The sequence below is a fragment of the Entelurus aequoreus genome, linkage group LG11 (genome assembly GCF_033978785.1).
Source record: "Entelurus aequoreus isolate RoL-2023_Sb linkage group LG11, RoL_Eaeq_v1.1, whole genome shotgun sequence".
In the NCBI taxonomy this organism is placed as follows: Eukaryota; Metazoa; Chordata; class Actinopteri; order Syngnathiformes; family Syngnathidae; genus Entelurus; species Entelurus aequoreus.
In genome coordinates, this window is record NC_084741.1 from 35,377,477 (window position 1) to 35,401,831 (window position 24,355).

The 24,355-nt window shown below is 39.6% G+C and overlaps 1 protein-coding gene across 2 annotated transcripts in view; it reads right to left on the reverse strand.

Moving 5' to 3' along the window:
- The window catches only part of LOC133660040 (carboxypeptidase Q-like), a 28,943-nt gene that overhangs the window by 1,572 nt on the left and 3,016 nt on the right, over positions 1-24,355 (reverse strand). Inside the window, exons 3-10 of one of the 2 annotated variants that reach the window (XM_062063086.1) lie at positions 22,972-23,181; positions 21,254-21,370; positions 10,024-10,231; positions 9,727-9,934; positions 5,462-5,573; positions 4,886-4,977; positions 1,614-1,709; positions 1-47 (exon numbers count right to left, since the gene is read on the reverse strand). The exon at positions 1-47 is cut by the window's left edge and continues 59 nt beyond it. In XM_062063086.1, coding sequence (XP_061919070.1) covers positions 1-47; positions 1,614-1,709; positions 4,886-4,977; positions 5,462-5,573; positions 9,727-9,934; positions 10,024-10,231; positions 21,254-21,370; positions 22,972-23,181 — 1,090 coding nt within the window. The remainder of the gene's footprint in view (positions 48-1,613; positions 1,710-4,885; positions 4,978-5,461; positions 5,574-9,726; positions 9,935-10,023; positions 10,232-21,253; positions 21,371-22,971; positions 23,182-24,355) is intronic. The other variant, XM_062063087.1, reaches the window with a different exon arrangement.

Below are 24,355 nucleotides of genomic sequence, written 5' to 3' on the forward strand. Positions count from 1 at the left end.
TTGGTAGCATTGAGAGGAGCTAAGAGTTTGACCACCTCCTCCATCACCTGTTGGCGCAAACATAATATAGACTGGCTGCTCAGCACGTCACACGGCCTCTAAATGATCATACGTTCATGTGTAATTTGTGTCGTCTCCTATAGCTTGTGCTCAAAAGGTGTAAAATGTAATGCAGTGGAACATGGGATTTACAAACCCTTCTATTTGCGAACTTTTCGATTTATACTTACTTCATTAATTTAGTGTCCCGCCTGCAGGCAAAAGGCAGAGTGAAGCATTTTGGGAGGCGAAGCCCTGCACACCAATAGTCACTTCTCAGTGCTTCAGTGTGTGTGCCTTTTCTGTGTTTTATTGCCCTTTTGGAAAGTTTTGTCCATTTTGCTGATTCAATAGGAGTCCCAAAAAGACAATAGACCAGCGTAGAAAGAAAGAAAGAAGGAATCACTATGGAGTTAAAAAAAAGATTATTACATTAATGGCGCTCACAAGTATGGAAGAATCGACAGAAGCAGGCTTTGTACCACAGCAAGTTTTACTTGTGATGAGACCAGAATTTCCTGGAAATATGCCAAAGCAGACTTATTTCACAGCGGAGGACAAGAGCTATCTCTCGTTCAGTGGAGCCTCTTCCAAGGCACCCACACGGCACCTCCCCCTGATCCCTCCCTTATCTCCCTATGGCTATCTGCTCATTTTCTGTCAGCTCCTCTTTTGCCAATGTTAGTGTAAGTGGATTTCACTTTATTAAAAGTTTCTTATCTTAGCAATATGATTGTTAAAGTTACAGATTTTGGTTATTTCTGATCATTTGTGAGGGCAACAAAGGGACTTCTGTGTTTGTGCATGATTTGGCAGAGCAGTGCATACAGAGGGCAGCATCTTGAAGTTGTTTTTGGTTTGTTAATTAACAGAAAGTTTATCCATCACCCCTTGTTAGGTTTGTTTGATATACAGAAGTGTATAGCACTTTATATTGTGTTCAAAGTGGACAAACCTTAACCAAAATATGGACTTTTGTCGAGGCTAGATTCCTACTCACGTTGTTTCTCGTGGAGAAATTTACTTCACTATACAAACCAATGTGAACCAAACGAAGAACCAATTACGTTTCTTAAATCAAGGTTCCACTGTACCTTTAAAATGTTGTTCTTAATTAGACAAACAGCCAACTAGTTGCCAAGCTAAGCAGTTTTGCTCGATGGCAGCCATGTTTTTCAACCAATCTTGCTCATATTTTACACACATGTGCTCATCAATCCCCTAAAGGAGGGCACTATATGTTATGATGATTCAGCTCAACATCCTAAAGTTACAGTGGGTATTTTACAGTGCGCACAAAGCTGTGTGAGAAATTTTAAGTCAATTTGACTCATAAGGGGTGGTGTGAGAAATAATACCAGGTAACACAGTAGGGGTGCATGTTTTGACAATGTCCACCTTTTTGTGTGTTCAGCAGTTCAGGAGTAAAAGACTTACACCATGCAATGTCCTCATTACTGTATAAACAATTTCAAGCATTTCACACATAACTCTTTTTTACATGTTTTTGTAACCGACATTGCAGAATCCGTGCTCTGTAGACTTATGGACGTATTCATAGCTGTCTTGTGTACCTTTCGTGCTGCAACACTGCCAGTAAACTGTAGCGCCACTGGGCTGAATGTCCCCATGTCAGACTCCATGACCATGTCAAAGTTGGACACGTTCACCTGCATGGGAAGAAGACGTGGAGTTGAGAAAATAAATGATTTTGATGCAATGCGTTTTCACATATGACATTGATTCTCTACAACTGGACAGACAGATATTGTGGACAGGTGGCAAACAGTCAAATTTTACATCACACTGCCTATGTCTGACTTTGTTTTGCTTTTGAAACAAAATACACATACTTAGTACACAAACACAAGTGAAATATCTACCAGTGTAGTCCTATTTAGTGCAATTTTACTTAGAGTAAATTTATGCAAGTAACATGTTCCTCCCCATTTTCTTATTAACTCTAAAATGCACATTGCACATGTAATTATGTGTATGTTTATGTTTAAAACATTTTGACTTCAATAAAAGTGTCTCATGATTTATTTTGGGATAGTTTTATAATCAAACTTGAATTTAATTTTATGCAGGTTTTGTCCTAAAACAAATTAATGGGTAATAAATTGTTCATATGAAACGCTTTGTCATTCATTAATTGGCATTTTACATGCGCTTATTAATGCAAAGCGGGGTCAACCATAGGTTTCGGAGCCCGACGCACAGCGCGTGATTTGCGTATAGTGCGGGGGCGGCCATGCTTGCATCTGTAAAAAAGAGTGGGAGCCAAATTGCTTATATAATTGTGAATGAATATCAAATTATTAGTTTATATATGTTTTATAAGTAAGTGGTGGATATTGGTGACATCAAGACAAAAAGGCTTAATTAACATCATCACTTGGAAACATCTTTACAGAATTATTAGCGATTTGGAAAGCTCACGTAGAAGGCTTTAATATGACGTGTAACGCAATGTGGTTTGTTGAAAATTGTTTTTTTACTATGCTGGACTTTAACCTTTGACAATCTTCTTACTAGGGACCTGCCATGATTTTAATGTCCATTTAATACACTTATTTGTGGTCTAGACACACAAAGATTGGGTATACTTAGGTGTACATTTTACTCCACAATCACATTTATTATCTGTTTTTTGAGTCTGTCTGCAAGATGTTTGATTCGAGAGGAGTTCCCAGATTGCAAATGAAACCACGCCCCACTCTCTCCAAAAGTATCATAATGTATCTTTTTCAAAATGTACACAGTTTGAATATATATCTTGAAGTCGTCACCATTATTTAATTTCAAGGCACAGCCTAAAATAAACTTCATAAACATTATATTGATTCACCCAGTCACGACATTAGGTACCCTGCACGCTCTCCGATCGATTCAGAGTGGAAAAACCCCCAGCTGTTTTAGCTGCATCAATGTCACTGCATGTTGCACGTCAATGTTATTTATTATACGCATGCCAAGATTTGATGAAAATAAGACTTTGTCCTACCTTTTTTTGTGTTTCCTCATATTCTGAATTTAAGAGCTTTACGTCACAATGTAGCCAGACTACAACTCAGCGAACAGAAGAATTCAAAACTGCGTACAAGCAAGCTCACGACAAAACACATGAACCTTATGATTTGATGCTTTGGTATTGTTTACCATTGGTATAAAACATTCTAAAAAAATCCATAAGTCATAAAACACGAAATTCATCATACAGTAGGTCCCTATTAAAATCAAGGTGTTTTTTTTTACCTACTAGTTTGGGCAAAATGACACAGAAAATCATGTTTGTTGTTTATTATTTCTTATGCGTTGATGTTATCTTGATGCTTTAAAATATATAATATTCTGTGTTTTAGTGCTGATTTGTGCGTGTGGGAGAGCAGAAAAGCAAGTCCTGCAGACAAGCAAAGACACAAGCGGATGAAGCAACTTATCTTTGATAAGACATGCCCCTAAAGCTGACCAACACGCCGGATTGTAGTCAGCTGGAGGCGTGTCTTAATGAAATTAAACAATGGATGTCCGCTAACTTTTTGCAACTCAATGCTAAGAAAACAGAAATGCTGATTATCGGTCCTGCTCAACACCGACATCTATTTAATAATACCACCTTAACATTTGACAACCAAACAATTACACAAGCCGACTCGGTAAAGAATCTAGGTATTATCTTCGACCCAACTCTCTCGTTTGAGTCACACATTAAGAGTGTTACTAAAATGGCCTTCTTTCATCTCCGTAATATCGCTAAAATTCGTTCCATTTTGTCCACAAGCAATGCTGAGATCATTATCCATGCGTTCGTTACATCTCGTCTCGATTACTGTAACGTTTTATTTTCGGGCCTCCCTATGTCTAGCATTAAAAGATTACAGATGGTACAAAATGCGGCTGCTAGACTTTTGACAAAAACAAGAAAGTTTGATCATATTACACCTATACTGGCTCACCTGCACTGGCTTCCTGTGCACCTAAGATGCGACTTTAAGGTTTTACTACTTACGTATAAAATACTACACGGTCAAGCTCCTGCCTATCTTGCCTAATGTATTGTACCACGTGTCCCGGCAAGAAATCTGCGTTCAAAGAACTCCGGCTTATTAGTGATTCCCAGAGCCCAAAAAAAGTCTGCGGGCTATAGAGCATTTTCTATTCGGGCTCCAATACTATGGAATGCCCTACCGGTAAAAGTTAGAGATGCTACCTCAGTAGAAGCATTTAAGTCTCATCTTAAAACTCATTTGTATACTCTAGCCTTTAAATAGACTCCCTTTTTAGACCAGTTGATCTGCCGTTTCTTTTCTTTTCTACTCTGCTCCCAACCCGGGGTGGACCGCTAGCCTGTCCATCGGATGGGGACATCTCTACGCTGCTGACCCGTCTCCGCTCGGGATGGTTCCTGCTGGCCCCACTATGGACTGGACTTTCGCTGATGTGTTGGACTTTCACAATATTATGTCAGACCCACTCGACATCCATTGCTTTCGGTCTCCCCTAGAGGGGGGGGGGGGTTACCCACATATGCGGTCCTCTCCAAGGTTTCTCATAGTCATTCACATTGACGTCCCACTGGGGTGAGTTTTCCTTGCCCGTATGTGGGCTCTGTACCGAGGATGTCGTTGTGGCTTGTACAGCCCTTTGAGACACTTGTGATTCAGGGCTATATAAATAAACATTGATTGATTGATTGATTGATCGTGTGCTTTGGCAAGACAACAAAGCCACAAGCAGACGGAGCATCCTTGCATGACTCAGGCAGAAAATGTGTGTAGTTCTGCTCTCTCTCACTCAATTCTCAGTGTTTTTCTATTCAGCACTGTAGTAACAGTCATAATACCATGTGTAGATTGTAGTACTGCTGCGCTCCAACTCCACCCGCCTCTTCACCTGCCCACAACACTGTGCGCATGGTTCTCCTTGGACGCAAACCTTGAAATGGACGATGACACACAAACAGAAACGGAAACCACTTTACAATAAAGGCATTCTTATCCATCCTTATTTAGGAGTCTACCAACACTTTTGTATGTTTTTCAAAGGATACAGATCTACTGCTTGCCAAAAAGTATTACTTTGCTCTCTGTGTTTGTTATTAAAAGTTAGGAGCGCAGCAAAAAAACTTGACCTATAATTTACAAGTTCTCATGAATGATTATGAGCTATTTGTAACCTATTCAACCATAAGTGCCGTAAAAGGATACCTGTTCAGTATAAATAATAATATTAGACAAGATGTTTAGAGACACTTTCTCATTCAACATATTGCAAACAAATGGAAGCACATTTCCAACACCTTGGTATACCCTTAATGTTTACATTTTGGACAAACAAGTAAACTTAATACTGTAGAATATTGGTAAATAATTGACTGAGCTTTGTTTCAATGTGCTTGAGATTGTTTGTCTTGGCTCACCCAGATCTTTGATGAGTGACAGGGCCTCCCAGGATATCATTGCCCCCCCACCATCATCCATGGCACCCTGGCCCACATCCCAACTGTCCAGATGACCACTCAGTAGGACCACCTAGCAGATATATTTGAAATAGATGAAATCTTTGAAAAGAGATGACGCATGGCTGTAGAAAAAACAGAGGGACAAACACCAAATTCCAGGAATTTTGTTGGCGGATTCCTGTTAGCAAACATGGTGGGGACAATGACACTCACATATTGCATCACCTTAAAAGAAAAACAGAACCAAGTGAGGCCAAGATCTTGTTTAATTATCAAGAACTACAAAAATATTACCTCGGCTAAGCTAAACACCATCCACTCCATAGGACATCTAATTAAATTCCCCTATAAATGGAACTCTAATCATTAATCCGTTCCAGGGTCAAACTATCCCCATCACAAAACCAATATCATAACTGTGCAGAAAATGTTTAATGTAACATTTTGATATTCTTTAATAGTATTCCTTATTCTTAAAAGAGGTCCTATTTTGCAAAACCGTTCTGTTTTTTTGTATTTGGTATCCCCATAAGTCTGGAAAATTGGAATATTCAATATGGAAGCGCTACAAACTACAACATGGCTGACGAGGAGAAAACGCAGTTGAAGGTGGCTTGGCCTGGAAGAAGGCAACATTTTGACCAAAGAACCACCATTACTAAGGAACTGTTTTAAATGTAGAAAAAAAATCATGACATGACCCCTTTTATACAATTTCTTTGAAACAAAATGATTAAAATACAAAGTGACCGGCGAGACACAAAAAAGGTTAAGCTTCTGGCCACTTATCTTCTGCTCTATTTTCCAAATGATCAAAATGAAACTTGGACAAATCAAACAAACAATTTTGCAGCTGCAAACTAGCTTTAAATGGTGGGCGAGTAGAAACACTTCAAATGTGTTGAACCATTCAGTAAGTGTTCTTCACCACAGACCGACCTACACAGTTAGTAATTGGACGAGAAAAAAAATTGTTTGTGTACACACTGATATTGCAAGTGTTTGGTCAGGCACCAAAGCTGAAATGTACAGTTACTAGGCAAAAGAGCTTCTACACCATTTTTTTCTTTATAGCAATGTATTTTTCCAATTTATGGATCAGCTTTGCTATGATGACAGCTGACTTAATTTCTTAGGAACAGTGGCCATAGTTATTTTGTAACATTTGTCAAGGCTAACGAACCCAACTTTGATTTGAAAAATAGAGCAAAGAAGCTGCATATTTACTGGACTACGGTGTACCATTACCATACCACGGTATGCTATAATGGAAGGATTAAACCAGGAATATAATTCATCCTCATACAATTCTGAACGGGTAAATAGAAAACAGTTCATCCATCCATCCATTTTCTACGACTTTTTCCCTTACAGGGTCAAAGCTATTTGTTGGTCTGTGATGATTGACTGACTGACTCAGCCTCACACTTTGAGTCACTAAGCCTTAAATGTCCATGTCCGTGCACACTCACACACACACCGACTTCCTTTTCTGCACAATGGAAAAAGAAATGATGTCAATCATGTGTTTAATTTCCCTATTCTATAATAATAGACATAGTGCTGGTTCATATACTGTATCCAAAGAACAATTGGCAGGCAATAGTGATACAAATTAAATAAACTGTTTCTGTGAGTCCCTTTGGACCGTATCATCCTCATGTTGTTTTGTAACTGTAAAATGATGAGAGCTCAACTCAACTTGCTTTGTACTATAAATGATTAAAGGCCAACATTTCACAATCATAGAGTTCCAATGAATCATGTGCTCATGACTCAACATGCAATATCTAATCCAATCTACTGAGATCTAATACAAGAAAAAATATCTGCCTTTACTCAGTTTTGATTAACACTTTTTCAGCAGCTGTAAACACGGACTATAAAAAACAGCACACAATTTATAAATAATTACACATAAAATAAAACTAATGTTAAAAGTGCTAAAATACATAATCAAGGGAAACAGTAATACCGGAAGAAAGTAGGACGTAATACGATGCAATAATAAATAAATATACATACCAATACTATCTGCTGAAGTACTAAAGAATTCTAGTTATAAGAAATCTAGGACTAAGAATCAGCATTATAAGGGTGAAAAATGGCAAAGAAAAATTCAACAAGTCAGGTACAGTACAGTGTGTTACAGCTACAGTGACATTACAGTTCTTAATGGAGACTGAGAATTAAGGATCAGCACGGCTTTTGGCACAAAAGTTGACCTTCTCTTTTGAGCTTTGCAGGCTGAGCAGTGAAGTCGGCGGCCTGGCTGGCGGCCTGATGGTAGCCACTCACATTTATGTGAGGGATCTCGTATAATACAGTCTGCATGTAAGATGATCATATACCAGAGGGGTCTCAATTATTTTTTGATACACAGTTATAGTTTAATGCATGCAGTTTTCATCCTTCAGGCTTCCATTAATCTCGGAAGGTTGGAATTTGGAGCTGCGAATGACATCTCAGCCGAGTTATGAGCGTTCCAGTTACGAGGTCGGAAATCAAAATGGCCACACTCACAAAAGCTATTCTTGCGCTTGCCTTATCTCAATATAAAAAAATTATGGGAAAATGCGCGGTCCTTCTACAACCTTCAAACAAGGAGAATGAAGAGGAAACCAAGATGCTATTGCTATTGTGGGACGTCCTGGCTCGTTTGGTAGAGTGGCCGTGCCAGCAACTTGAGGGTTCCTGGTTCGATCACCAGCTTCTGCCATCCCAGTCATGTCCGTTATGTCCTTGAGCAAGACACTTCACCCTTGCTCCTGATGGGTCGTGGTTAGGGCCTTGCATGGCAGCTCCCGCCATCAGTGTGTGAATGTGTGTATGAATGAGTGAATGTGGAAATAGTGTCGAAGCGATTTGAGTACCTTGAAGGTAGAAAAGCGCTAAACAAGTTTAACCCATTTATCATTTAACATAAAAAAACAGTAAACAATTTAATTTACACTAGAGTAACATTACCATATAAATATACATATCCAACAATATATCATATGGCTGATTTAATGCGACAAAATCTACACTCTGATTGAGCTGTTAAACTGTTACTGACTACCACAATTTATTTTCCTGACATCTTTTAGTGTTTCTTAATGCCAGAATGTTGCCATTTGAAATGACTGTATTTTTGTGTCATGTATGTTATCTGCTTTTTTCTACAAAATTAATCAAGTGAATGGACATCCTCCAAGTCTGGTGATTCCATCATTTCCAAGGATTGTATTACAGGCAATAATTCTTGTTGAAAACCGAATCTTTAGTTAACCTGAAATCCGATTTCCAAGGGACTACTGTACCAGAAACTACAACATTATTAAACTATTTAACTTTATTCAAGGTTTTGGTCAGTGGGTGTATGTAATAAAAATGTTCTTCAAAATTTGACATTTTGTATTTTTGTACAGCAGCAACTTATCAGCTTATCAAGTTGTACCCGTTTTTCTCGATGTGCAGATATGTGCTGTCTCAAATAACCTGCACAAGGCAGTTAACACTGCATGTCAGATCAGGTTGTGGTATGTGAAATATGATAAGATTCTGACCAAGCAAGGCCAGCATTTCAACTTTGTTCAATTACGAAATGAACAGACCAATTTGTTTAATAGAATGAACATTAAAAAAAGAAGCGGGGGACTATGCTGGCATTAAGTTTTCATACGTAAACCGTGATAATCTCTTTTCATCCATCACTATGTAGTCTTTAAATTATATTCCTCTAAGCGATGGAAATATTTACCAGTATTTAGAACAAAAATAATCTGAAGAGAAGAACACAGCTTTATACAGTTCAAAATAGAGTACCGGAATGTCAAAAAAGGAATTTTAAAGGTGTAAAAAGAGGGTCACAACCCATCAATTCTGGAAATCTAAAAAAAATGTGCTTCCTCTTGCTTTAAGCAAAAAATAACACCTTTTTGGCCTAAGTAATCAGTAACATGTGGGTTTGTTCCTTCACAGTGCTGTGATTCCAAAAGAAATCTACTTCACGCATAAACCTACAGTCCTTCTATCAACCTAACTGGACAGTTGCCAATATTTTTTGTTAGAGTTCTTAGAATATAAAGCAGACAGTTGTGGTGATAATAATTATGGTAATGTATTCATTCTTCACTCATGTCCAATCATAGAGAAGGAATTAATTTTGAAATGTACTTGAACGTTGATTTGAAATGGAGAGACTACTAAATAAACAGGACCGACAGACTAGAAGAGGGTACCTGCTCAGGGTGCTGCCAGCCTTTGATCTCGGCCACCGTGTTGAAGGAGTCGGCATCAGGAAGCGTCTTGGCAGCCATAGTGAGTCTGACAGTGATCCGCTGTCCCTTCTGCGCCATACGCCACATTAGGTCAGCATCCTCAATGGTGATGCATGCTGTAGGGATGCGCTTCACGCCTTCTTGGTAGTCCTGCCAACCAGTGTGGGGACTAAAGAGGGAGGAGCCAATGAATATAAACACGTGATTACAAAGTCATAGGACATCCATGTCTGCTTATACTGTAAATATGTACTCTACCTATTAATTGAGAAAGGAGTGATGGATCGAATGAGCGTGGCTACTGCTCCAAATTTCGATGCCTCTGAGGCGCCATATTCACGGTAAGCCACTGTCTCACCGTAGCTGACAAAAGGCTGGTTGAAGACCACAATCTTTCCTGAGACCTCGCCGGCTCTGCGCTTCAGTTCCTCAAAAGACCGAACAACTAACACCTCCGCTTCAATACCTTCAGACAGCAAATAAGTAAATAACATTTTAGAATAGACAATAGCAGCTTTACGATACATTTATTAGTGACACAGTGGAGCCTCTAAGTTCAGATACAACAGATTCCAGGATGCTGATTTGTTCTTATTTTTGATTTCGAAAAAAATAATTTCAGTGGAAAATAATTAATGCGTTCAAAGGTCATATTGTCACCAACATAAAAAACATTATGCAATGTTTTAAATACCATTATAACATTCCTAACTGTCATACAAGTGTAAAAATAAGTTAACTATTACTTGTAGTAAAACGTTAAAACAAGAAAACAGTCTTGACCTAAATGGTGAATGGCAAAAGGTGCAATGGCAAGGTAATAACACATTTCATTTCCTAACTGACTAACATAGCTGTCAGACAATTGTGCAAATAAGTTTTATAAAAAATGCTACCTTAAAAAGGGTCCTATGATAATTATTGTCTTTTCTGACTATGCATACATTTGCATATGTAGGCAAGCAGTGCATATATTTCATTCTGTTACTAACTTTTTATCTGTAATAGTTAGAGATGTGCCGATCGGTATCAACAGATTTTCGTGAAAGAGTTCCACCGAGTTTGTCTGACTGACACTACGTATGCGTTTCCATACACAGCGTGGAGCCACTACTCTTAATGAAAAATAATCACCTCCATTACGGAAAATAAACTGCATTTTCTAGTAGCATTGTCACTGGAGGACGAGGCAAAACATGTTACACACCAGGAGCAGGCATGCAAATAGTTAAGGTAACTTGGTATGACACCAAGACATACGTAGGTGCTTAGTCAACTTTAAAAGGTCCAGATGGAACCGTGTGGCAGCAAAAAGTAAGCAGTTGTTACTAGATTAGTAAATAGATATTTGTATTTTCCTCTATCATTTTATTGTTGTTTAGTAGTACTTTGAGGGAAAAAAACTAATTATTTAAATGAGTAAGTTACTGTATACTTTTTGGCAAGGTATAATGATTGATGATAAATTGAACTGGAAATTTCATGTAAAAAATATACAACATAAAGTAGCAAGAAACACGTCAATAATGAATCACGCAAAACATGTTCTTGACCAAAAATCACTTCATATTCTCTACTGCTCGCTAGTGTTACCATATCTGAGTTATTGTGTAGAAATATGGGGAAATAACTACAAAAGTACACTTCATTCATTAACAGTTTTACAAAAAAGATCAGTTAGAATAATACATAATGTTGGATATAGAGAACATACAAACCCTTTATTTATTGAATCAAAAATACTGAAATTCCACGACATAGTGAATTTGCAAACAGCTAAAATTATACACAAAGCAAACTATAACCTGCTACCCAAGAATATTCAACAATTCTTCTCAAAAAAAGAGGAGAAATATAATCTTAGAGAAAAATGTAATTTAAAACATTTGTATGCATGTACAACACTGTGGAGTTAAAAGCTCAGAAGTGGCAGTAATCCATGCCCTACATCATGGGTGTCAAACTCTGGCCCGCGGGCCAAATTTGGCCCGCCGTGTAATTTCACTTGGCCCGGGAGGTGATATCAAATTAACACTAGAGCTGGCCCGCCGATTATATACAGAGGCGGTGCCGCAGTACACCGCTAATTCTCATACTTGCCAAACCTCCCGGGAGACTCCCAAATTTCAGTGCCCCTCCCGAGAATTGTATCGTCCCCTTTTCGTCCAGTCCAACGAGTGCTGGCTCAGTTACATAATATGTGCAGCTGTGGCACGCACACAGAAGTGAATGCAAGGCATACTTGTTCATCAGCGATACAGGTTACACTGAGGGTGCCAGTATAAAAACCTTTAACATTGTTAGAAATATACGCCACACTGTGAATCCACACCAAACAAGAATGACAAACACATTTCGGGAGAACATCCGCACAGTAACACAACATGAACACAACAGAACAAATACCCAGAACCCTTTGCAGCACTAACTCTTCCGGGACGCTACAAGGTATTTGTATGTGTGTGGGGGGGGGGGGGGAACGGCGGGGTTTGGAGGTAGCGGGGGTGTATATTGTAGCAACCTGGAAGAGTTAGTGCTGCAAAGGGTTCTGGGTATTTGTTCTGTTGTGTTTATGTTGTGTTACTGTGCGGATGTTCTCCCAAAATGTGTTTGTCATTCTTGTTTGGTGTGGATTCACAGTGTGGCGTATATTTCTAACAATGTTAAAGTTGCTTATACGGTCACTCTCAGTGTAAACTGTATCGCTGTTGATGAAGTATGCTTTGCATTTACGCGTGTGTGCGTACAGGAGCCGTGACATTACTTGTGACTGGGCCGGGACGTTGTTAGAATGGATGAAAAGCGGACGTGACGTCAGCTCGTAGAGGACGTTAAAAGCAGTGCCTGTAAGGCACGCCCCCAAGACTGTGGAATACGAGATATAATGACTGATGAACACCTTCGTTCGATAATGAGGGATGCCTCAGCTCAAAGCCTGAGCCCCGACATTAATGAACTAGCATCCAAGAAAAGTTGGCAGGTATCCTGCTTGGGCACATCAGATTAGATCAGTGTGTTGCAAACTGAGCAGTTTAAAGTCCTGAATGGTTGGTTTTTTCATTATTTTATTTTCAAATTTATTAGCCTGTGGAAAAAGTTAATGTTGATATTTACCTCAGAAGGCTGCAAATAGAAAAGAGGCATTCAATTTTTATTTAAATTGTATTTGATACGCCATTGATATTTTTTTATTATTATTATTATTATTATTTGAAACTCGATTTTGCATGTCACTATAAAGTTATATAAGCCTTGCTTGTTCAATATCTAATGCAAAACGTGTTTGGGTCCCTATCAAAAAGGTAAATTTGTTCAACCTTGGCCCGCGGCTTTGTTCAGTTTAAAATTTTGGCCCACTCTGTATTTGAGTTTGACACCCCTGCCCTACATTGTCAAAATCAGTGAAAACTACAATTCCCAGAATGCCGAGGTAAAATGGCCGCCAAATTACTAATTGAAGGCACCTGAAAAGGAAGGAAGGAAGGAAGGACTCATTCACCAAACAAACTACATTGAAGGAAGAACAGCTAGCAGCCACAACTGCAAGATCCACTCAACAAGTTTCTCCAAACACACCAATGGTCGGTGAATATGCTTCATTTGATGACGATCGAACTGTTTGTTTGATTTGCTTAACTAGAACCTGCAAGCTTGTTAAATTGCTTACAGAACTATCCTAATTTGTTTGTTTAAACTGCTGGCTTCAAGTTAAATTACTGCATTACATTTGAGTAGTGATGGGTCCGGCAACACCGATGCATCGGCGCATGCGTCGAGCTCATAGAGCGATACCCTGTGTCGGTGCGCGTATCGCTTTTAGAAAGTCACGTGACCGAACACGAGCTGTTTTGGTCACGTGACCGCTCATGAGCTGTTCTGGTCACGTGACCGCTCATGAACTGTATCGCACTGACGCCTGCGCGCCAAACTGTGTTTATTAGGAAGCGGCGCAATGCGTGTTGTTGACGAACACCGTTAGGGCCGCTTGTTGTCACTGGCACTCAAAGTTGCATTTCAAAATTACACAGAATAAATGTGTTTATTTTGTTTAGAATTCAGATGGGTTTGATTTGGTGCGCGGCATATATTGGCTGTGCGGCGCACGGTGTGCGCGGAGGACGCTTGAGCACTGCGCAATTGCGCAGGCGCGCACCTTAGAGGGAATGTTGCTCACAGGGCACAGAGGAGGCGTCAGTGCGATACAGTTCGCGTATCGGTCACGTGACCAAAGCAGCTCATGATCGGTCACGTGACTTTCTAAAAGCGGTACGCGCACCGACACAGGGTTTCGCTCTATGAGCTCGACGCATGCGCCTATGCATCTGTGTTGCAGGACCCATCACTACTGTTACTAGAGAAGGTACAGGAATGACGGCGTGGCGAAGTTGGTAGCGTGGCCGTGCCAGCAATCGGTCACTGGGGTTCAATCCCCACCTTCTACCATCCTAGTCATGATACATGTTCACATTATTTGACTGTATCTAAAAAAGATAAAAATATATTTTTATTTAAATGAAGATATTAAATAATCCTAAATGAAATACAATGACTTGGTTTATATTATTGTATATACTAGGTCATAAAATCAGTGTCAGTTGAGTCGGTCCATAGGTTGCCTGTAGGGATTTTTAATGTCCAGCAGATGTCAGTATTTAGTGACACAGTATCGACACAGTATCAATACAGTTTTGCAATGTGTCGAAACGCTTCATGAGGCCTCATCAACCCATCACTAAATCAGTGTCAGTTGAGTCGGTCCATAGGTTGCCTGTAGGGATTTTTAATGTCCAGCAGATGTCAGTATTTAGTGACACAGTATCAATACAGTTTTGCAATGTGTCGAAACGCTTCATGAGGCCTCATCAACCCATCACTAGTATGCAATCAATGCTCAAATGTAGTGATGGGTTGATGAGGCCTCATGAAGCGTTTCGACACATTGCAAAACTGTATTGATACTGTGTCGATACTGTGTCACTAAATACTGACATCTGCTGGACATTAAAAATCCCTACAGGCAACCTATGGACCGACTCAACTGACACTGATTTTATGACCTAGTATATACAATAATATAAACCAAGTCATTGTATTTCATTTAGGATTATTTAATATCTTCATTTAAATAAAAATATATTTTTATCTTTTTTAGATACAGTCAAATAATGTGAACATGTATCATGACTAGGATGGTAGAAGGTGGGGATTGAACCCCAGTGACCGATTGCTGGCACGGCCACGCTACCAACTTCGCCACGCCGTCATTCCTGTACCTTCTCTAGTAACAGTAGTGATGGGCCCTGCAACACAGATGCATAGGCGCATGCGTCGAGCTCATAGAGCGAAACCCTGTGTCGGTGCGCGTACCGCTTTTAGAAAGTCACGTGACCGATCATGAGCTGCTTTGGTCACGTGACCGATACGCGAACTGTATCGCACTGACGCCTCCTCTGTGCCCTGTGAGCAACATTCCCTCTAAGGTGCGCGCCTGCGCAATTGCGCAGTGCTCAAGCGTCCTCCGCGCACACCGTGCGCCGCACAGCCAATATATGCCGCGCACCAAATCAAACCCATCTGAATTCTAAACAAAATAAACACATTTATTCTGTGTAATTTTGAAATGCAACTTTGAGTGCCAGTGACAACAAGCGGCCCTAACGGTGTTCGTCAACAACACGCATTGCGCCGCTTCCTAATAAACACAGTTTGGCGCGCAGGCGTCAGTGCGATACAGTTCATGAGCGGTCACGTGACCAGAACAGCTCATGAGCGGTCACGTGACCAAAACAGCTCGTGTTCGGTCACGTGACTTTCTAAAAGCGATACGCGCACCGACACAGGGTATCGCTCTATGAGCTCGACGCATGCGCCGATGCATCGGTGTTGCCGGACCCATCACTATTGCATACTGTGTTTGACCAGTTTAAAGCTCATGTAAAAGTTTAAAGCTGAAGTTAAAATGTTTAAAGGTTTAAAGCTTAAGTTAAAATAGCAAATGGTTAAAGTTAAAAGGTTTAAAGTCAAAGCTTATGGTTTAATGTTTAAAGTTTAGAACATTATTCAGAGGTTTAAAGGATAAATTCATGTTTAACTCATGCTAAAAGTTTAAACATTATGTAGAAAGTTTAAAACATTATTCAGAGGTTTACAAGCATTTGTAAAACACTGTTTGAAAATACCTGTGTAATCCATACTTGCCAACCTTGAGACCTCCAATATCGGGAGGTGGGGGTGGGGGGCGTGGTTGAGGGCGTGGTTATTTACCGCTAGAATTCACCAACTCGAGTATTTCATATATATATATATATATATATATATATATATATATATATATATATATATATATATATATATATATATATATATATATATATATATATATATATATATATATATATATATTATATATATATATATCAGTGGCGTGAGGTTAATGTCTGGTGAGGCACTGCATCATCACAGTCAGATTTACAAACATATGAACCCTAAATAGTATCTTATTCACCATGTGATTGGCAGCAGTTAACGGGTTATGTTTAAAAGCTCATACCAGCATTCTTTACACATACAAACTAGCACACAAAAAAGCACATTTAATAAAAAAAACATTATTATGGTCTTACCTTTCTTGCTGGACATCCAGCCTTTGCGTGTGTACCACGCCGTTTGAAAAGAACGGGTCTTCTGTCCCGAAGTCAAAAGCAAACCTTTTCGCTCCGGCGTTGGTCTACCTCTAATTATTACCTCCTGCTTCGATTGAAAGTCCAGTTTAGAAAACTGTTTTATTTTACATATGTAATCCTCCATGTTTTTAATAAAAGTTCAGGCGAGATGAAATAAAAAAAACGCTGCACTTATTATTGCTAACTTTTTTTTTTTTTTCCTTCTGCGGCAAGGAATGATCTCTGGGATCACTACCGTCCTCTACCACCAGGAGGCCGGATTACTGCGAGCCTCAGACAGTACGTCTTTGGCAGCAGTTTTATGAATGCTCAGCTGAAGAAATATGTTACACACATACAGTTGTTGACAAAATACACTGTGCATTATATACCTCAGCTAACTAAACTATGGTTTAGTTAGCTGATATAGTTCATATAGCAATACAGTCTCACTGCACAGCAGGCCAACAGTTAGCCGAGTCATTGTGCACAATCCATGTTGAGGCACAAATCAGTGACGTGCCTCAACTGGCTGCTGATCACCGCACCGTCTCTTCTCAGTATTTGAACGGCAAATGTGAAAATAAAAATAATCTAAAACTGGTGAAGTTAAATGGAAATTAACTTTAGTATAATCACTGGATACATATAACAATTTAATTAATTTTTTCTTCATTTTACATTTTTTTTCTTTCCACGATGGCAGGTGAGGCCCCGCCTCCCCTGCCTCTAGTGACTGCACGCCACTGATATATATATATATATGTATATATATATATATGTATATATGTGTATATATATATATATGTATATATATATATATATATATATATATATATATATATATATATATATATATATATAATGTATGTATGTATGTATGAAATACTTGACTTTCAGTGAATTCTAGCTATATTTATTTTATTTACATAAAAGAAATACTTGAATTATCTATCCATTAGATGGCAGTATTGTCCTGTTTAACTTCTCTGTTCATGACTGAGAAATCATTTGGCCACCGTGTTCAATGGAGAAGTCTGTTCTACATATTTACAGGCAACATACACCTTCCCCTTCGAACTGTCCTGGATGAACTGAAATTCTTGTTTCCATTCGTTTTGGAACTTGCAAGCGTATTTATATTGTGGGAAAGCGGACGTGAGAATAGGCTGTCCCCACTCAGTCTCGGGTCCGCATTGAGCTGGACGGGGCGTGGCCTCCAGCTCCGGCTGAATACCGGGAGTTTGTCGGGAGAAAATCTCTGCCGGGAGGTTGTCGGGAGAGGCGCTGAATAACGGGATTCTCCCGCTAAAAACGGGAGGGTTGGCAAGTATGGTGTAATCACATTGTTAACATCTCTGTTTCTGTGGTTTAAAGGTTTACAACCTACTGATGATTTTGAAGATCAACTGATATTAAACCAACAATGCTTCAAGTTGGAAAATAAAAAGTTGATCAATTGGAAATCGCAAGTTTTCCGTGGGTCCTTTTTTGGAGTAGAAGAGTGGAACTTAACAAACACAGTATATCTGTATGTGGAATTAAATTATGGAATGGATTAAGCAAAGCAGTCAATGTACTAATATGATCCACTTCAAGAAACTCTTCAAACTTAAAGTGTTTACAAAGAAGAAGAACCATGATAAACATTCTGAATTTATTTAATCCATCTTCATTTTCAAAATAATCTTACTCATCTCACCATATGAAATGTAAATTACTTCACCGAGTTTTATTTATTTTTATTGTGATTACTTATGGAGTATATTGAGAACAGGAAGTGAACAAAAGTTTTAGCAACTGTTATGTAAAAGAAAAGGGGTAGGATTAAATAAGCTCTGCTTCTTCAAACTCCTTTTTAAACATGTTGAAAAGAAAAACTGGAAATTGTGATGTATCATGTATGTATGTATGCATGCATGCATGTTAGAAATAAACTCAAAATACTGTTGACTTTGTTTTGCTCAAACAATTGTATGTACAAAATCAGTGAAGTTGGCACTCTGTAACTTGTAAATAAAACCAGAATACAATGATTTGCATATGCTTTTCAATTTATATTCAATTGAATACACTGCAAAGACAAGATATTGTTGGAACTGAGAAACTTTTTTTTTTTTTTTGGCAAATCATTAACTTAGAATTTTATGTCAGCAACTCATTGGAAAAAAAGTTGGCACAGGGGCATTTTTACCACTTCTGTTACATCGCCTTTCCTTTTAACAACATTAATTAAACATTTGGGAACTGAGGAGACCAATCTTTGAAGCTTTTCAGGTGGAATTCTTTCCCATTCTTGCCTGATGTACAGCTTACGTTGTTCAACAGTCCGGGGTCTCCGTTGTTGTATTTTACGTTTCATAGTGCGCCACACATTTTCAATGGGAGACAGGTCTGGATTACAGGCAGGCCAGTCTAGTACCCGCACTCTTTTACTGCACGCTGTTGTAACACGTGCAAAGTGTGGCTTTGCATTGTCTTGCTGAAATAAGCAGGGGCGTCCATGCAAAACACGTTGCTTGGGTGGCAACATATGTTGCTCCAAAGCCTGTATGTACCTTTCAGCATTAATGGTGCCTTTACAGATGTGTAAGTTACCCATGCCTTGGAAACAAATACACCTCCATACCATCACAGATGCTGGCTTTTGAACTTTGCGCCTATAACAGTCCGGATGGTTCTTTTCCTCTTTGGTCCAGAGGACACAACGTCCACAGTTTCCAAAAGCAATTTCAAATGTGGACTGGTCACACCAGAGAACACTTTTCTACTTTGCATCAGTCCATCTTAGACGAGCTCGGGCCCAGCGAAGCTGGCTGCATTTCTGGGTATTAAATGGCTTTCACTTTGCATAGTAGAGTTTTAAACTTGCACTTACAGATGTAGTGATGAACTGTAGTTACTGACAGTGGTTTTCTTCAGTGTTCCTGAGCCCATGTGGTGATATCCTTTACACATTGATGTTGGTTTTTGAAGCAGTACCACCTGAGTGATCGAAGGTCACGGGCATTGCCGCTTACGTGCAGTGATTTCTCCAGATTCTCTAAAGCTTTTAATATTACGGACCGGTGATGGTGAAATCCATAAATCCCTGCAATAGCTCGTTGAGAAATGTTGTTCTTAAACTGTTTGATAATTTGCTCACGCATTTGTTCGCAAAGTGGTGACCCTCGCCCCATCATTGTTAATGACTGAGCATTTCAAGCTGCTTTTATACCCAATCACGGCACCCACCTGTTTCCAATTAGCCTGTTCACCCGTGGGTAGGGTTGGGTATCGAGTATCGATTGGAACCGGGACTAACTTTCCGATTCTCCCGGAATTGTTCAAAAGTTTAAATTTCGATTCCTATTTTCGATACCAGTCCGCCGACCGGAAAAAAATATGTCCGCCGAACCGGAAGAAGAAGCCCCGGACACCAACGAAGAAGCGCCCACCGCCGGAAGTGTTAGCATAGCCGAGCGAGTCAGTCAAGCTCAAGCATGGATAGCGGGCGTCGGCGGTCGAAAGTGTGGCTTTACTTTACAAAAAAAAATGAAATAACCGCGAAATAACAGAGCTCCATGTCCATCAAGAAACGAGTGGAGAGAGAACTGCAGATGTACCAGGACGTTCCACCGATACTTATGTCTGACGACCCTGCTGCATGGTGGTGGTCCGGTGGAACCAACAAAAGACTTATCCTTTGCTGTCATATCTCGCTTTCTCCTATTTATGCGTTAAAGCTTCTTCCACACTCAGCGAACGTGTATTTTCCACAGCAGGAGACACTATCTGTCCAGAACGCTCACGCATCCTGCCTGAGAAGGCGGATATGGTAATTTTCCTAAACAAAAACTGTCTCTGATTTTATACTGTACCTGCTGCTAATCTGGACTGGGTTTTGCAAGTTGTTTCTTATTGTTTATTTGCTTTTCTGCACCAGGTTAGCCCATCAGTGGGAGCACGGTAACATTTTTAAGTACCTGCAGCATCATACACTTGTGTGTGTAAATGTGTTTTCATGAGGTTTCCTGCAGCATCATACACTTGTGTGTAAATGTGTTTTCATGAGGTTTTCAAAAATAAAGCTCTCTTGAGGAAAGTGTACCCCTGGGAAAATGTATTCATAATTTATAATATTTATATTAAAGTTCATTGATTTGATATTTATATTCTAGTTGAAAACAGCCCTGTGAGGAATTTATAGTAAAGTTCATAAAAAGTTAATAGAATTAAAATTGATGGAGAATGTCAGACTATTTCATTCAGAAAGACTGTAGGTTAGCTAAATCATTTAAAATATCCTAAACTTTTTTTTGACCCTGCCTCTTAAAAGAATCGGAATCGAGAATCGTCAGGAATCGGAATCGAAACAAAGAATCGGAATCGGAATCGTTCGAATTCAAACGTTACCCAACCCTACCCGTGGGATGTTCCAAAGGGACTACAATTACTGCTAGTCTGCACCATTTAGAAGCAAAATGAGTTAATTACGCCCGCCAAAGATCTTAAAATATTTTGCAAACAGCGGACATTTATTGATAAAAATATGGAAAAGTTGCTGATGGTGTGATTGACAAAAAATAATTCCAGATTGTATGACCATAGAGGTATCCGAAATTCAGAAGTCCCACTGTACACTCATGGCCACAAGTTTTGAACACAACTTTTCTGCTTATTTTTTTAATTTTGAGATCACCACAAAAATTAGTTGTTTCTTCAGAACATAACGGACAAGTAAAATGATTTCTTAAAAAATACTGAGGCAGCAAGCAGACTTGTACAAACACCTAATGTAGGCCATGACGGATTATACATTTAGTAGACTTAAAAATATGACTGACCTTCAGTTGGCGTTCCTACACTGCTACCCAGTCCCAGTATGGCCAGATTCTTCACTCGGGGCAAAATCATCTGTGCGCTCTCCTTTCCTCTCACCCAATGTGGGATTTTTACTGGTTCTGGTGAGACACAAAAACAAATCGAAGAGATAGAAACTTGAAAAGCGGTCTTTCACCCTCGCAAAAGGGGTCATTGTATGCCAAAACCTTCCTTGCCTGTTGGTTCCTGTTTTTGTGAAGTTGGGATTCCCATAAGTGCTGACAATTTGAATTTAAACCAAGGAGGTTGATAGTTTGGGTTTCATGGACATAGTAAAAAATGCCTAGATAGACTACAATACAGTCGGGACTTCGACAGACTCTTTACCTACTGTATGAGCTCAGTCCTCATCAAAGACAGTATAAAATGAGAAAGTCTTTGGTTCTACATGCACTCCTTACTGCACAGAAGAACAGAACAGGTAGTTGTCAATATTGACATATGACTTGCTAAACGAGGCGGTTTGAGTAAAGGATATGATTTTCTATGTATCGGACCTGGCCAAATACAGTATGTCATGGTCTATGTTTATGTCATGGTCAATGTTATGTATGTGCACACAAACAATCTACCTCAGTTACAAATGCAAAATATCAGATGTGTTGCAGGTACATTTATAAAACAATTTTGTCATTATTCTAAATGAGCCGTATCAGGCTTTTGCCCCCAGGGACGGATGCCAACTTGTTATGTCAGCGGATATTTCCATCCATCCATCCATCCATTTTCTACCGCTTGTCCCTTTCGGGGTCACGAGGGGTGCTGGAGCATATCTCAGCTGCATTCGAGTGGAAGGCGGGGTACACCCTGGACAAGTCGTCACCTCATCGCAGGACCAACATAGACATGGTAAATGTTTTGCGCTTGACAATGGCACGAGTCCGCCGTTTTTATTTCTTGTTTGTAAACCAAAAAAAATATGTTCATGGTGAGACAGATAACCTAAAATGGTTTTATTAGCCAGCACCGGCAAAGGTGTGTACAAAAAGTGGTATGCTTAATAACAGTATGTTGACAATTTGTAATGACATGTTAGCGATGTAGTATTGTAGCTTACTAATAACATGTAGCCTGTATGTTTATAGCTTTATGGCACTGAAAGGCATTAAAAGAGAAAGCTAATAAACTAACCTTTGAGATGTGTTCATTTTAAGCCTCAGTTCTGAAGTTTCTTGTTATGGTTTTGATTTATTTCGAACATGCATACTGTTACAGTATGGTACATTGCATATTTCCGATTTCCTATTGAAATTATTAGAATTTATTGACACATTTTCGGACTACATTGGCGGATTAGAGCAATGCTCTTTGGGGGAAACTTGACCTTTTATATTAAAAAATCAGCTGACGTCACACTTAGGAAAAATGTCACAATGTGCAAATTCCAAATGACTTGTTTGGAGGGAGAATGAAAGAAGAAAAGACTGTTTTATAAATATCACCACAATGCCTCCATGGTTTGATTTCACATCTTCAGGACTTTTTTAGATCCAAAATACACAAAAACTGGTCCCAATAGGTAATAAAAGTTGGTTTTGCATAACAGGTCCCCTTTAAGTCAGAAACATAGGTTGGACCTCTCAGAGCAGAACATTTAAGAAGGCTGGGAAAATGGCTGAAGTCATGAGATGTTCTTGCATTTGGAGGAGCACTAACACAGAAAGTTAACACAAAGACTCACCTAGATGTACATCCAAACCATCCTGCATCATGGCTTTGTTCATATATTTAATAGCCATCTCCAGGTTAGCTGAACCGCTGACACGGTTTCCAATGGTGTCGGTGAAGTCAGCGAGGCGTCTGTATGAGCGGTTCTGGGCTGCTCCAAACACAGCAAGGTCGATGATCTGTTTAGCCACATCGGCATAACTCGACACCTCTGCTGCAGTGTCTGAGGTTGCACATTGCAAATAGGGATGACATTGTAGCATTTTGTAAGCATTAAGTGTTTGTTTTTTTGCCAACAGGGGCAATTGCACAGTAACTTCCAAAACACACTCAAACCCCTGAAACACATGCAATAACGGGAAACCACAACTCATTGAATCAGTAGTTCTATGTAAAATATTGTACAAAAAGTTGAATAAATACAGAAAATTAAACCTTTGCACTTAGCTAACTTTCTTCTAGGTATGCCGCTTATGTGTTGGTATATATCCCTTTCAGAAATGGCACCACTGGTAGGGCTTATGTAACTGGGCACGACAAAACGGCTGCCAACTTGCGCAGGGGTTTCGTCAGACCGATCAGACCGGTGTGCATCTGACTGGCACTAAAATTGTAATCATTGATAGACTTCTGTCTCACTTGGCTAATGCTGTAAATCGATATGGCGTCCCCCTGCTCAAGACAACGGTCGCGTTGATGCATTGTTCCAATGAACAAGCGCTACAGAGGCCGCATCTAAGTATTCATATCATTGGGACTTAGTGCGTTCCAGTTGTACTGGGAAGTCAGAATTTCCGAGTTTCTCCTCTGAAATTTTAACTGGAACGCCCCAGAGGTTGTACTTCCTACCCAGAAAGTCAGAGAGTCCCCACCACCCCTGAGTTGGCTGCAAAGATTACTGCTCTGAATGTAAACAATATGGGTTATACTTGTATAGCGCTTTTCTACCTTCAAGGTACTCAAAGCGCTTTGACAGTATTTCCACATTCACCCATTCACACACTGATGGCGGGAGCTGCCATGCAAGGCGCTAACCAGCAGCCATCAGGAGCAAGGGTGAAGTGTCTTGCCCAAGGACACAACGGTTGTGACTAGGATGGTAGAAGGTGGGGATTGAATCCCAGTAACCAGCAACACCACGATTGCTGGCACGGCCACTCTACCAACTTCGCCACGCCGTCCCTAGAAGCTTCTGTATTATCTGTTATTAGAACATCTACTATTTGTTTGTCGCACTAAATCAGTCGTGTTCGATGTATTGTTGGATGTTATATATTGTTATGCTGTGTTGGTGCTACGAATTTTCAAAATGGGGTCCCTGGAACCCCATCAAGTCATAAAAATCCCACAGTAAATTTTTTGGGTCCCACTTTTTTGTAACCCTTTTGAAAACAAAT